General features: G+C 40.1%; 1 protein-coding gene across 1 annotated transcript; it reads left to right on the plus strand.

Moving 5' to 3' along the window:
- The first annotated feature begins 711 nt into the window (after positions 1-711).
- Positions 712-6,454, plus strand: prdm8b (PR domain containing 8b). Its single transcript, XM_064296658.1, has 4 exons — positions 712-916; positions 3,045-3,269; positions 3,770-4,001; positions 4,557-6,454. The coding sequence occupies exons 2-4, from the start codon at positions 3,051-3,053 to the stop codon at positions 5,801-5,803; spliced, it is 1,698 nt and encodes a 565-aa protein (XP_064152728.1). The 5' UTR covers positions 712-916; positions 3,045-3,050; the 3' UTR covers positions 5,804-6,454.
- Positions 6,455-15,424: the final 8,970 nt, after the last annotated feature.

A 15,424-nucleotide genomic window follows, 5' to 3' on the forward strand; every position in this document is an offset into this window, starting at 1 on the left:
ACTTATCTCACCGTCATTCAGGAAAAATATCAATTTAGACTCTTTTAAAGTGACTGGTTGCGATGTTGTGATAATGTTAGATGTGAGTGCTTATCTGTTTCACTATGTAAAGCACTTAATATTGTGTCACTGAAATGTTTCCAATATCAAAGACAGAAAATATGACATAAAAGCTCCAATAGAATTAATGTAGGTGGCCCTCATATTCATTCATTAATAATTAGCTTACTCATAGTCCAGATAGTCCATTATAAACATTTAATAATAATAATAATAATGCAATCAATGATTTTCTGCTATACTAAACACATCATTTGAGTCCATAAGCGAAATGCATTATTTCTGAGAAAGCAAATAGTCTTTCTGAAAATTAAATATGTTGTAACAGTTATCAATCTTCGAAAACAGGAGCCTCTTGCTGTCTGTAAAATTGAGAAATTAGGGGGAAAGCATACACAATTCAAACCTGCTTGGGTGTAGATCGTCGGTTCAGTCGTAAAAACCTTATGGATTTTTCTGAAATCCTGAAAATGGGCTCGCGTCCTGCTTCCACTATTGTAAATTGTGATGTAGTAATAAAATGACATTGCGCAAGGTGTGGGTTAGCTTCATCAAATGGACGTTGGCCAGTGAAGAGTTAAAGGGAGGAGACGGAAAGTGTCACGCCTCATTGGACAGATTATGTGCGGCAAACAAAAAGTGTGTGTCTGTGTGCCAGTCAGCCAGTGCATCGGGCCCATCTGTACGATTCTCTCCGCTCGCGAAACGCAGGGCGATCGGCGGCACTGTCACTTTCAACAGACAGGGAAATGTACTGACTAAACGGGTTAAAGAGAAAGCGATAAACCACGGTTTGCGCCCATATTATATTTACCATCGTTTGAACGTTGTGGATTATATTGCTTGTAACAAAAAGGTAAGCACGCTGTTTTTATTCTTTTGTTTTATTCAGCGGGACGAGTTAAGAGCGCAGAATGATCTGTACCAGAAAACTAGCATCCTCCGGGCTACCAAAGCCAGGGTAGCAGAGATGCACATGATTGTCTGGCGAATGAGCCCAAAACGATCAAGTTGCAATTTCAAGGAAAGCTTTTCTTTCTCGAAGATATTTAACATTTAAAATGATTTCATTAAATATCCTCGTAAATAAACTGCGCATTGAAGTATAAGGCGAAAGGGGTCGTTTCGCCCATTATGAATATGCGTGCATTCAGAGTTCTGTTTTCTCATTTGGCTGAAACGCATATTCATTAAACCTTTTGTGCGGTTTTCCCAAGTGAGAGTGCGACCTTCATACAATAGAAAGGCTATGAGGGAGAAAAAAGACTACTTTTCTGAGAGAGAGATTACTCTAACATTTGAATTTTGTCCAAGGCGGCAACATAGGCTGAGTCCGCAGCAAATATAACCAAGAGTGGCTTCAGCATAGTTTTTTTTAACGTAGTCCAAGAAAAGGATAACTTTTTGTTCCCGTAACGTTTCCTGAATGTTAATATCTCTCTTCATTGGCATGCACCGCACTGTCACCGGATCTCTTTAGATGACAAGGGAGTTTATTTGAGTTGTTTTCAGTGATGCTCACATAGGTAAAGGACCGAAATTTCGTGTAACCTTGCGAACGGTGGTTTAATGGCCTCAGTGCGTGATGAATAACCTTTTAGTTGTTCTAATAATGTTTTTAAAAAATGTAGGTAATACTTTATAAAGTACCGAAAGCTAATTTTTAATTTAATCTTTTCAAATACATTCTAATTTATTGGTTAAAAGGTCGGCCCAAAATTAAATATTCCATTACGATGGATACATAGACTATAAATCAGATAAATAGGAAACAGTCCAGATCACTTGGGAATATTTCTTTTTATCTAACATTTGACAAACAGTTCGACTTACTTTAATTTTTTTTTAAAAGAATTTCCTCATGGTTACCATAACCAAGTGTAACACACAATGCAGGCCTGGACAAGTAAAATATATGATGCGAAGATGATCATGCAGTTATAAATACATGATTCTGAAATGGATAGTGAGAATTTGATCCTTGTTGTTTAAATAACTAAGAGGAGGTGACACAATAAACGACTTTACAATAAATACATATTGTTAAAAAAAACAGTGCTTATGGAACGTGCGGGTTTCAATGAACCAGCATGTCTAGTACCTTGCCTGTTTTGAATACTGTTTAACCACTTGCCTAAGTAAATCATATCTCATGTATAACAAGGAGAGTGGGATTCGTCTTCATCCGTAAATACGCGTGCAGAGGTAAAAAAAATAATAATTAACTCCGCGTGCTGCCTTAATTAAAGTCTCAGAGGGAAAGTGGTGGATTATGGTAATGAGCAAACATACGTTCCCTCTTGTAGAAGGGAGCTAAAGGTTAGCTGACATGAAATCAGTGACTTTGACAGGCCACTTGAAATCCATTCGATATGCTTTTCCATTTTCCAGCGGACTCCACTGTGTCCTATTGCTGTGTCTTTTCTCAAGACTTCACAGAGAGCTATTTCAAATGCAAAAAAAAAAAAAAAAGCCCGGTCGCTACCCTATAAATTTATTCGGTTTTGTATGCCTAGTAGCTAGAAAACAGCACATTAAAAAACATTTAAAAAACAATTTTATTATTATTATTATTATTATTTGTTTTTTATATTATATTATATTTCTTCTCGCATTACTATCCGTATACTAGGAAATAATAATGATAATAATAATATTTCATAAAAAATGTATCGTACCATTTTATATGACAATTACATTAAGACAAAGAACATAAAGGATTTAGCACACACACACACAGGCAACAATAACACATGGATTTCTTTTTACAGTCAGTGGTAAAAGTACCATGTCATTTGCAATTGATATCTCCATGCAGGCTACCTTCAGAGGGAATTTAATTGAATTAAGAGGCTCAGTAATTTACCTGGGACGCCCTTGAGAACCTGTTAAGTGTATTTACAGCTCAGCGTGGCGCTGAGATCAATTTTTTTTTTACTTGACAAGAACGGTTACTGACTCAGTGGTGTGTACTTTCCCCACAGCCGACGATGGAGGAATCCAGCTCCCAAAAACTGGTTTGGGACGGAGACGCCAAGGCAGTCCAGCAATGTTTAACGGATATTTTCACCAGCGTCTACACCACTTGTGATATTCCAGAAAATGCCATTTTCGGACCTTGCGTTTTGAGCCACACTTCCTTATACGACAGCATTGCTTTCATTGCTCTCAAATCTACGGATAAGCGAACTGCGCCTTACATCTTCAGGGTGAGATATTTATTCAGTTTGCATTGAAATAGCCTACGCTCGGATAAAACAATTTTGACTGTAGGCTTCAGCTCAGTTCTATGCAATTATGGGCTACTGAAGTTATTATACGTTTGGAAATAACTTATGCTTATGCATTTTATTTGGTTCTATTTGTTAACTAACATCGTTAACTATGCCAAATACATATGTTCACCAAGCGACTTATTATTCTATTTGCATAAAATAATCAGTTGGATTTTCTGAAGATTTTATTGTGCATTTGAATAGTACACTATAGATAGTGTAGCCTTTTACTGTTAATTTAAAAACTTGATATATTAGCATACACACAATTGTAATATCAAAGTCTTTCATTTGAAATGAAATTATATTGGCAATTATCGGAAACTGTATGCTGCATCGCCCGAAAAGGTGAATAGATACTCAAAGTTTGGGGGGTCGTGATGGGCATTGACATCATTTCCCTAATGCCTGGTCGCTGTCTGCTGGTCCTGAAGGTGGACACGTCGGCGGCCAACAGTTCCTCGGAGGGCTTGATGTGGCTTCGCCTGGTCCAGTCTGCCAGGGACAAGGACGAACAGAACCTGGAGGCCTACGTCAAGAACGGACAGCTGTTCTACCGATCTCTGAGGAGAATTGAGAAGGACGAGGAGCTGCTGGTGTGGTACGGGAAAGACCTGATCGAGTTGCTACTTCTCAGTTCTGGCAGAGGACAAGGAAAAAACAAAGGTACATCTAAGGGAAAAAAATTGCAGCACGTTTTTGTTCCTGTAGCGATCTATGCCATGGACATGACAATTAGATTTTGTTCTTAATGAAACGATTCTGTTTGTTCAGAGCGCGATACAAATTATGTTTTCAATTTGAACATAAAATATTAATATAAATTAATCATCAGTATGCATTAATTCTAGCCAAATATATGGAACAAATCAATGTATAATTTAAAATATAAATAGCTCACACACGATGCTTGGTTTCATGCCAAATTTCTATTGCTAAAACTATTAATAAAATATTAGACATTACAGAACAATGATAAAATGGGTATCGGAAAAGTCTAAACATTTTCTGTTTTGCTGTAGAACAATGTAAAAATATGTGTAATTTTTACAATAATAAATTATATGACCATATCAAAATTAAGCTGTTATATTTGTTAATGTATGCATATATTTACATTTACAGATATAAGATACTATAGACTTGTTAAGGGTTTCTGTTTTTAAGAAAAGATGAACTTGAACTTCTTTGTGAGTAATCTGTATTGTCTCTGTGTGTTAGGATCTCCTCCATATTTGTGTCCAGACTGCAACCAACGCTTCCAGTTTGAGTTCCCGTTTCTGGCTCACTTGAGATTCCGCTGCACCAAAAGACTCCAGAGCATGGCCAGCGCGGACGAGGATTCTAAGGACAATGGCGAGCACGTAGACCTGACCCCGGCCAGGTCCAGTCCCAAGCTCGGCCGGTCGGAGGGCTACTCAAACTCGGTGGAAGGCAAGCCCTCCACAGACTTCCACAACTTGGCCAGGGATCTAGAGAACAGCAGGACGAGCCCGCCGAGCGACAAGGAGGCGGAGATCAGGAGCGAGAGCACCAACAAGCGGAAGTTCTCGGAGGTGGAGGAGAGCCGGTGCGCCGGCCTGCCGCACCCCGTCAAGTCCAAGGAAGACCTGGCGACGTCGGCGCAGCACTACCGCGGAGCCTACGGCCTGGAGGAGAACCGGCGGACGTTCTCGCCGTCCAACCCGGAGCCCGCGGAGGGCAAGCGGAGCGCCTTCAGCGAGGTGAAGAAGGGCCCGTCGGGCCTCAAGCACAGCTCCAAGAACCTGAGCTCCAACGCGGAGAACAAGGAGGGCGGGAGGCCCAGCGGCAGCCCCGCGGAGAAGCACCTGAACATCCGGCAGGTGCTGTCCGAGACGCAGCCGCAGTCCCGCATGGAGGGCTCGTCCGTGGGCAGCGCCTTCACGTCCGTGCCCCAGCAGGTGGGCGGCTCGGAGAGGAAGAGCGCCTTCAGCCAGCCCACCCGCACCTTCTCCCACCTGTCGCCCCTGGTGATGACCCCCAAGCTCCTCCCCTCGGTGGACTGCCACCCCGCCGTCGGGGACACCCTCTCCTCCAGCAGACTCTACCAGGCCGACCAGCTGGCCGCCAAGCTCCAGGGCTCCGAGCTGGGCGGCAACTGCCCGGTGCCGGGCGGCATGCCCAAGCAGAGCCCCTTCCTCTACGCCACAACGTTTTGGCCAAAGGCGTCGGGGCCCATCCAGCTGCAGATGCCCTCCGCGCTCACCCTCCTCCCCCCGTCCTTCACCTCCCTCTGCCTGCCGGCGCAGAACTGGTGCGCCAAGTGCAACGCCTCCTTCCGCATGACCTCCGACCTGGTCTACCACATGCGGTCCCACCACAAAAAGGAGTACGCCATGGAGCCCCTGGTGAAGAGGCGCAGGGAGGAGAAGCTCAAGTGCCCCATCTGCAACGAATCCTTTCGGGAGCGACACCACCTCTCCCGTCACATGACCTCCCACAACTGACTCCTCTCACCGCCATTTTTTGTTTTTGTTTTTGGAATTCGCTTATTTCATGAGTTTTCCGACCGGGATTATTGTCTGACTGGATGTACAGTACGCCCCAAACGCACTTGTTTTTTTTCCACTTTGAAAAGGACATTGTTTTTTTTTTGTTTGTTTTTTTTATTTTTCCAAGTGTCATGTTTTCATTGTATGCCAATGCATTCTGACTTTTAAAAAAATCTATTTATCATATGAAGCACTTATGATTTTGGAAATAAGGGAAGCAATGATATGTGTAAACGTAAGTTGTATTTTATAAATATATAAATATATAAATAAATATGAAAAAGAAGAAAAAATGTAGGTGCATTCCATGGGTTATTATTCAATGATTTTTTTTTCCATGTTCATACTAAAAGGTCACATATTGAAATAAAATGGCATTATGTCAGACTATATTTGAGAGTGCATGTAATATTAAATAGATATTGATTTAAAATGCAGTCTAAAATGCAGTGTAAATACCTGTTTTGTTTGAATACAAAGGTGTAATATTTTGTGTCAGTGAGGAATAGTTTCGGTGTTTCTTCCTTTTGCTGAAATTTACTACTTGATAGTTTATCTAATCATGTTGAATGCTTTGACAATAAAATAGCTTTATTTTCATCGAAATGTGTGGGACATTATATTTGTGTGATCTTTGTAATTAGGGTTGATCAAACTTTCACAGTATTCACACGTAAGTGGACACGTAAAGGCACATTTTTGAGTTACATAAAGCACCGTGAAAGAGTTTATTTGCAAAAGTAATTTATTCAGAATATAGCAATGATATTGTCATTAAATTATCTTTTACGTTTATTTATAACGGGTCGAAATATATATTATATAAGGAAATAGAATAAGATTAACATTAAAATTGACATGGGAATAGAGAAATTAGCGCTGTTGTGCGTGCTGCTTATCTATAACAGCCCAAAATCTTCATTAAACGAGCAGAAAACATTCCATTTTAAAAAGTGCAAGGAAAACCCAAAAAAAAAAAAAAAAAAAAGACTGACATGGAAAAAATATTGTATTTTATAAAATGTTGCTTATAAAATGTTGTGCATACCATATTTCATCTTAACAATGCATATATTTCCTAAACAATAGCCTACGTTAGCTTGTTTTTTTACGTCCATGCCTCTCGGAAACTTTTTCAAAGAATCAACATGGATTTGTTTCGCTTTGATTTATGACACGATCATAAATTATTTTTATTTATTCATATATATATCCAGGTGTCATTGTTCTCCACTACTACTACTACTACTACTACTACTACTACCACAATAATAATAATAATAATAATAATAATAATAATAATAACGGTTTTGAATTTATCGTCAGGACAAACAAAAAAAATTGTGAATTAAATTGAAAAAAATTGAGGGATCATTGTAACATTTTCATATGTACAATCTTACCTTAATTATTATTTTAAAGGTGGTGAAGCAAGTAAGCTCTCATTTCTAGTGCAATGTAGAAACGCGACTGCTAAATCCTTCGAGATTTGCGCATTCTTAGATGTTGTTTCTTTAAAAGCTCTACGTAGCCTAACGCTTACTACGTGAGAACAGTGAACACTGCATAGGTTAATTGACACTTGGTACGCCACTTTCCATAATAACAAAAATTCAGGCGTGCCATGAAGACGAATTCTCCACGAGATTCCTTAACGATGAAAGCATTATACATCCTGAGCGATACAAGCGGTTCTTCACCCATGCAGAAAACAATGCTGTAATTTCAATTAACCAGAAATTAAATTTTGATCAAAGAACACAACCGCAAAACACGACATTCATTAAAAAGAGCATGTCTTCACATCCACAGCAATTTAACATCTAAATTTGCAAATGTTTCTAAGCATTTAGACAACCATTTTGAATGCAACGTTTAGACCTTTAAAGATGTAAATGCACGTGATTGTGCAATACCCTAGTTATACGATTTTTCTTCGGGAGCGAAACAAATATAGGCTACAACCGACTGAATAGGAAACTTTTACATCCCTTTCTCATCTTTGTTTTGAATGTACACTTGTTAAAGTAACTAGTCAATAATAAAGATGTACAGCCAGTGTTCCCAATGTTTACCTGAAAAAAAGTTTATGGTCCTCGAGTATTACTGTATTTAGTTGATGTATTTTCGTAAATGGCACTACCACAATGCATTATTCCTAAAGGGGGTGACAGGTAGTATTTATCTAGCTGTTTTAACAAAAGCAGTACATACAATTCAGCCGATTCCATTTAAAAATAACATTAAAATGTTACTTTTAACAAGTCATTAGTCATTTAAATGCCCAAACAGCATTATATATATATATATATATATATATATATATATATATATATATATATAATCTCGTGCTGTTTCGGTATTTGTTCCTACAACAACATCTATTTCCTCCTAAATCATAAGGAAATAAAGCTGCAATTATAATTCACCACAAACCAGCCAACGACGCACGTCAAGTCGAAAATAGCTAAATAGTGACACCAAGCTCTCAAAATGTGTAATTCAGTCAATTCTGAAGTAAAAGAAAATCGGCGCCAGAGTGCCACACTACCCCCACATGGCGGTTCGCGGTCCAGCACCGTACATTCATTTCATTCTTAAAAAATAAATTACGGAGAACGATGTTATGCTTGTACATGTATGCTCAAAGTGTTTTCTCAAACACTCCCAGTCCCACAAATGTCAATTTGTAGGTTACAGGTCCCTATTAAACACCAACCACAATAATATAATAATGAATACAATCTATCAAAATCAGCTAGGCATCTATAATTGTAGCTGATGAAAAGTGATATCGACCTGACCCTGCCAGCATAGCAGTAAACATGTCTGTCTGTTCACATGAAATAGTCGTTTTACAAAGGCAGACATCTAAGGCCAATTTGTGGCTATATCCGTTTCACCATACGAGTGTTATTCATGACTTCATACTTTACCGCTGGTGTCATCCTTTCTGTGCTGAGGCCCTATCTCATCTGTCAGCACATTCGTCTGAAGTAATGCCATCACACATGTCACCGGAGAGGTCACACTTGGCCAGGCCTTTGGCCCGTAGTACAGTTTAGACGGAGCCAGTGGGATCGATTTCTCTCACTGCCTTTATTTCACCGGTTCTATCACTTGACTCTACTCAAATGACCCTGCAAAATTTCATGTGGCACTTTGGATGAAGGATCGATTGACATCCACAAGATTTAATACATTTAGATGACATTTAGGTGACATTTTATTCAGGTGTAGTCATTAGCAAACAGTTATCCATTCACTAAACCCATATGTATGCCAATAGGAAGGCACATAGTCCAAGACATTAGTCATTTTAATTTATCTTTTAGTACTGCTGTGTTTTATTTTGAATCGTCATGTTCAGTTGTGTTTTCACTGAAGGAATAGGGTAGCGAATAACAGTTGTGTTTAATATGCCCTGCCCATATAAATAATTTTGAAATTTTGCTCAGTCAATTTCATAAAAGTCATTTCACATTCATGAGTGCAGAGTAACAAAGCAAAATCAACCCAGACTAAGCATTTTCAAGGCGAAAAGAGTACAGAGTGTACTGTTGGATTCATAAATGTGTAGGAACGGGCTAAACACTGAACATTTTCGGTGTGAGGTTTCTTTCCTGCTTTTGATTACGTTATCTGTGTGATATTATTCAGTGACTCAAACAGCTATATTTACAATGAGCATTGAAGAACAACCCCCTCCCCCAACACATACGCACGCATGCAAGAACCCATGCACACACGCACGCACGCACGCACGCACACACGCTATTTTAACGCACCACACATTTTACCTCTCAACCTGCCGACAGGGACAAATTTACACTTACTGCCCACTTTAAAGACAGTCTGCCTTTCTTTATTTGGGTGCTTTTGAATCGAGTGGTTGCACTCTAACCCTCTGTTTTTTTCCCCCTACTTAAATTTCTCCCAAAATGTTCTTTTTCAAATTCTGCAGGGCTGCAATGAGACTATGCCTGTGGGACCAACATGAGTTACACCTGTTCCTTCTCTTCATGCCACAGCTTTAATGTACCGCAGGGTGTGTTTTTCAAATCAGCGCGCTAAATCTGCTGTTGAATGACTACGAGCATACAGAGTGATCTTATTCAGCACAGCAGCTTGAAGGTTCCCACCTGCTAGCATATTGTGTTTGTTACTTTTCTGTGTCACCATTTTTTTAAACGAACATCTACTGTTAGCTCACTATTTATCACTAGTTTACATATAGTGTTTGATTGACAGATTTATTGATGAATTTGAAGTACTCTGACTGAGCTAATTTTACTCAGTAAATGTGCTGATTGGACAAAAAAAGACCCATTTGCACATTTGGCTGATTTATGGAGGCTGAAAAAGTTGCACAAGCAGGCAGGTATTTGAAGTGAACGGCATGCCAAACCTATTGGGCATGGTGACGGCTAGGTAGGCTAATTTGAGCATATACAAATGACTTCACAACAACTGTCTGGCATGAGGCATTCAGTCGCTCTTGCCTCTACAGTGGATTGCCACACACAGTAGATCCTCTGTGTGCATCTAATACTATTGACGGGACCTTTGGTTTATGTTTATAAAATGTACAAGTCCATATTGTAGAAAGAGGTATCCAGAGCCTGTGCAAGCTTTTCCGTTCATAGAAAGAAGATAAAGAGCTGAACGCATGTTAAAAGAGTTAGTTAGCCCCAACAGGGACGAATCCAGAGGTGATTTCATTTCAAACCATTTTAGGTGTAACAGAAACAATAGTACGTTTAAATATCTGTAGTGTTTTTACAAGTCTTCACGTGCAGCTTCCCAAATTACGTGCATACAGCATGCGACTCACGCACAGTATTTGACCGCTTCCCCTGGTCTCACGGCACTGGGTTTTTGGCACAGGCGCTGACCGCGTTCGAGAAAGGCATGCCTCATGTCATCAAGGGAAAACAAGCCCGGGTCACTGCAGAAACGACAAGACTGCAGTCAACTGTTACCCCGTAGGGCGCAAAACGTTGGCACGGCTGATATTGAGTTAGACGGCAGTCCATCACCTAGGTCATTCGTCACGCAGCAAAAGGGCATCGTTTTATTTACTACCAGGGCAGGCGTCCACTTTAAGCTTTCCCTGAGGTAAAAATATAAGCGTGAAGGAAATCCAGTGTAAAACTATACGGAACTAATCTTTCACTGCTGGGAGGGCTGCAGGCGCGCACTGTTTATTCTCTCTCCCCGGAGCAAGTGCGGGCAGGTAGAGATGGGTTCAGAATTAATGGGATGGGAAGTAGGCCTATACTAAAAAACTTCTTGGCAAGCGGGGAAAAATTGAAACTGTTTGTTTCTTTAGCCGGGAAGCCGGGGACACGGAAAACAGCGCCGAGGAAAGGCTATCACTCTTCAGATAAGGTAATACGTTAGCACAGGCAGTAACTTCCGCACCTCAACTCTGCCCTGGAGATAGTGACCTAGGCCATTCCGTCCCGCATTCAAATGGAGATGTATGCTCCCGAGGGAAAGACAGATGTGGAAGAAGATAACGGATTTAAAATAGCGCTGTTGTTCAGCCCTGACATACAATAGAGTCATCTCTTTCAGCTCTCAAGCGTTAATGGAAAGCAAATCTTAGTCCCAATCCCAATAATACAGAATGTACCTAAACGACAGCCCATCAATTTATCATGTGGTTATGCGTTGAAAATGATTCAGTAAACCATGCCTGGTTTTGTTCGTGTTGTGACTCGTGAATATTTCTTGGCTAAAATATTTTTGACGAGCATTATGCTGTGTTCACATTTACTCTTTAAATGTGCTTCTTTAGCATACAATGCAAAATACAGAGGATCTTAATTATGTTTGAGATTCTGTAGCCTTATTTAAACAGCCAGCGATTACAACGTCTACACTATTCCGCTGATTCGTGACATAATGGACTTCCACCTTCTACTATTCCGGAGAGCCACTTCACTTACACCCGATGCACTTTTCAACGCGCAGTAACTGAAATATTAATGTAACACGGTAGTTCCCCTGTTAACAGATGTTTTGGCAATAGATCGCTCACCATTGGGTAAGACACCTATTGACATCTTGCGAAAGGAGTCAGAGAACTGTCATTCGGTCCTCAGCATCGGGAGGCAGGTGTCTGTTCATTCCACACTGACAGAAGGGGGAGTCAGTCAAGGGCACCCATTGGCAGTGACCTGTCAGAAGTCAATGGTTTCAATTGACAGGTGGCTCTGTCTATAAACAGGCAACAGGTGTTTCTTTGTTCATCATGAAATGGACTGAGAGGACTGCGCAAAACATTGTTTAAATTAACGGCGAGCGGCCCCTCTTTAGAAAATGTTTAGATCTGGCCGGTGATTAAATGCCTTGCTGATGAGAGCTGTGCTTTCAAACGTTACTTGTCAAGTATTTCCTACCCCGGTGTCCGCTCACAGTTCTCAGATTTGACCCTGAAGTTGAATGCAGAAATATTTTTCGGGTGAGAACTGTGACTGAGAGTCACAGCCGACCGGAATGAAAAAATAAAAACCTGCCGCGCCGCGCTGTGACGCGGCGGAATGCGAGAAACTGAGAGCACATATTTGTAGGGATCATCTGAGTTTTTGTTTTACGGGCCTGCTCTGCAGAGCATATCGACTGCTGCGTCTAATTCTGATCAGCCTTTGCAATAACGCCCCCCGTTGTGACACTTTCCCCGCTCCCATTAAGACTTTTGGGTGACACATTTTAGAATGCAACGACACATGAAAACGACTTTGCGTAGTAGTCTGTGTTCACATACATACGTAGGGTACGTTTTGGACCTAAGGCTGGAAACATACTTGATTTAGATCATGCAAACGCCTACGGAAAATGGCTGCCATGCGTATCCTACCGTCATTCAGAGTGTCCTTTGTGCATACCCTCAAAAATGAATGCTACGCGTCCGTAAGGTGCAATACCGGCGTAAACCGTGGGGGCAGTATACATTTTATGCCTAGTGATGCGACTGATGCTAGGAAGCCAGGAAGGATGGCGGAATCATTTGAAGAGAAGCCGTGATCTGCCCCCTAGTGGGTGAACCTTTTAAACTTCCAGGCAGAGAAAAAGTAAGCCGATGAGTATGTGAACAATGTCGCCCGGGATGCAACCACTTTACGTGCACGTAGGGCAAGAAGTATGTTTCCAGCCTAAAATGTTTCACCTGAAATTCTTAACGCAACACAAAGTGTGAGCTGCAGTGCCGTGCTTCACAGTGAGGGGCACTATAGCAGGCCACAACAGGATGAAGCCGTCTTTTTCGATTTGTGCTTCCTCCCACTCAGTCTTTCACTATTGTCCGGGATCCACCCCTTTATGACTTGGGTTTATTACCTCCACAGGAACATAAGAACGCACGTTGAGTATGTGTAATCGGGTTGTGGGTTTGAAGTGCATTGGCCCTGCGTTGCCATTTGTGTTCACGCTCTTGTGTAGGGTATGATTTGGGGCCTTTGGATTCAGGCGGCCTGCCTGAGAATTAAATTGTCTAATTGTAAAATTCATTCAGTGTTCTCAGTTATGTTTATTCTGTGCATAGTAAGTGACTTTTCATGTTCAGATTAACCCTATCTCTCGCAGCACTTAAAATAGCATTTTTTCCCTGGCTTGCACTACTCTTAAATAAACTATTGTAAATCTGTGGCAACACACATCAGAGATGTGGATGATGGCGGTATTTGAAGGGCACAAGTGTACCATCAAAAAGCACTCTTCTATCACCTTTGACTTATCGACACATGTACGGCAGTTATTGATCCACAGTGATAGTTGTTCAATGGCAATTATAATCAATTAAATCATTTATATTTTTATAAATGTATATATTTATAAATATTTTTCAACCAATTGTGTGAAATAATATTAAAATGAGTCAGTTTTTAAGCCAATATAGGCTGAACGTCAGAATTGCTCTGGCCTGAGACAATCTTTCAGCTATTCTGTTTAATGATTAGGCCTTACGTTTTCTTGGTGGGAGGATTATGTAAGGACATAATCAGGACTAAGTCAGAACAAATGCCTGGCTGTAAGAATATACACATCACTAAACCTCTGAATTAGCGAGGGACCTTATGTGTCCTCTGACGGGATGGAGTTGTACAGCGCATCACAGACATGTAACCCCAAAAGTGTGCCAGTCAACTGACTGTAAGGTCTTTATGGGACAGTGACTGCTGTTTCCAGTTATTTTTCAAACTAAAACAATGTGTATGACCTTTGTTTGGTCCTTGTCTACATCTCACAAAAGCTGGAATGAATCTGTCTGAAAGGCAGAATCAATCATGTTCGTCTTTGTTTATACTATTGAGCGGATTACCTCACTGTTGTTATTGAAATGCTCAATTGCGATGAATAACCTTCACAACTGTGGAAATAAACAGTGGCTCAGTGCTTCATATCTACTGCATCTAATTTGCACCGTATGTCAAACAATTAATCCTAAGCCCTAGCACAGTAATCAGATCTCTGAATATTGGGCATCATAAATGTATGAGCAATACTGTACTTAAATATAGTGCTGATATTGTACTATCAGAGATAATGGAAAACTGTGTGCATTTGTTTTTAACAGATGTATCATTAAAGGCATATCTCCATCAGACTACCACCTGAATGAGAAAACATGTAGGCCTACTTTTCTAATAGATAAAATGCCACAAATGTTGTGCTTAAAGTTTTTTATTAAATGAAAACATGCCATAATGTGGAGAGGGGTATGACAACAGCACCATATCGAAAGTATTCAAGTTCATGGCAAGTGTTGATTGGCCAAATACTAGAAATTAATTTCAAATATGAAGTATTCTGCTCTGAAAGTTTTAGACTTTTCCTAACTGAAATCTGTTTGTAGTATAGACTATCTGTAAATGACATGGGCCTGTACAAAGGAGCAAATTAATTTAGGGACATGTCAGTAACGACTTCCAGGTGCTTAAAACTAAAACAAACATGGCTCATCAGTGTTACACAGTTCTTGTTGTTTAAACAGCTTTCACTAAAATAAGCAAAGTATTATGCATAAGTAGTCTACATGTTATTTACATTAGTGCAGTAGTCTACATGTACAGCTAAATAGATTATAGACACCTTATATAAGGACACAAATATGTTAACGTAATGAATTACCCATCTTTTTTTGGAAATATATCGTTAATGTAATCAACGTTTCTGTTGCATTTCTAATTTGGAAAAAAAATCCTGCTGCAAAGTGCTTCTTTACTTTGAAGGTGAGCTACCTATGATATATGAGACAGCTAAAAAAATCCGTGCATTCAATGCATGAACTGCACAGCCATGCGCGTTTGCAGAATCTGAAATGTTTCACCTGAGTTCCCACGTAGGCTAGCTACTAATTCGATTGTAACTCCTCTGGAGTCTCTTTTTGTAGATAATTTTGGATAGAGTTTCTTTTTTCTTTTTCTTTTTTAAATCTAATAACTATCTCTAACTTTTACACACAGCAGGATTCATTGCTCTGGGACCTTGGTTCTCTCAGTTATAAATTATTTGCGAGTCAATTGAAATATGCTTTCTCGTGCGTAAAATACCGCACGTGCTGCGTTCTGT

Source organism: Anguilla rostrata, chromosome 10 (genome assembly GCF_018555375.3).
Source record: "Anguilla rostrata isolate EN2019 chromosome 10, ASM1855537v3, whole genome shotgun sequence".
NCBI lineage: Eukaryota > Metazoa > Chordata > Actinopteri > Anguilliformes > Anguillidae > Anguilla > Anguilla rostrata.

What these genes read in the sequence shown, in the direction of transcription:
- prdm8b (XM_064296658.1), top strand. Translation starts at nt 3,051, where the DNA reads ATGGAGGAATCCAGCTCCCAAAAACTGGTTTGGGACGGAGACGCCAAG. An exon ending in CTGCGCCTTACATCTTCAGG is followed by an intron (nt 3,270 to 3,769) that starts GTGAGATATTTA and finishes CTGGTCCTGAAG; the next exon opens with GTGGACACGTCGGCGGCCAA. An exon ending in AGGACAAGGAAAAAACAAAG is followed by an intron (nt 4,002 to 4,556) that starts GTACATCTAAGG and finishes TCTGTGTGTTAG; the next exon opens with GATCTCCTCCATATTTGTGT.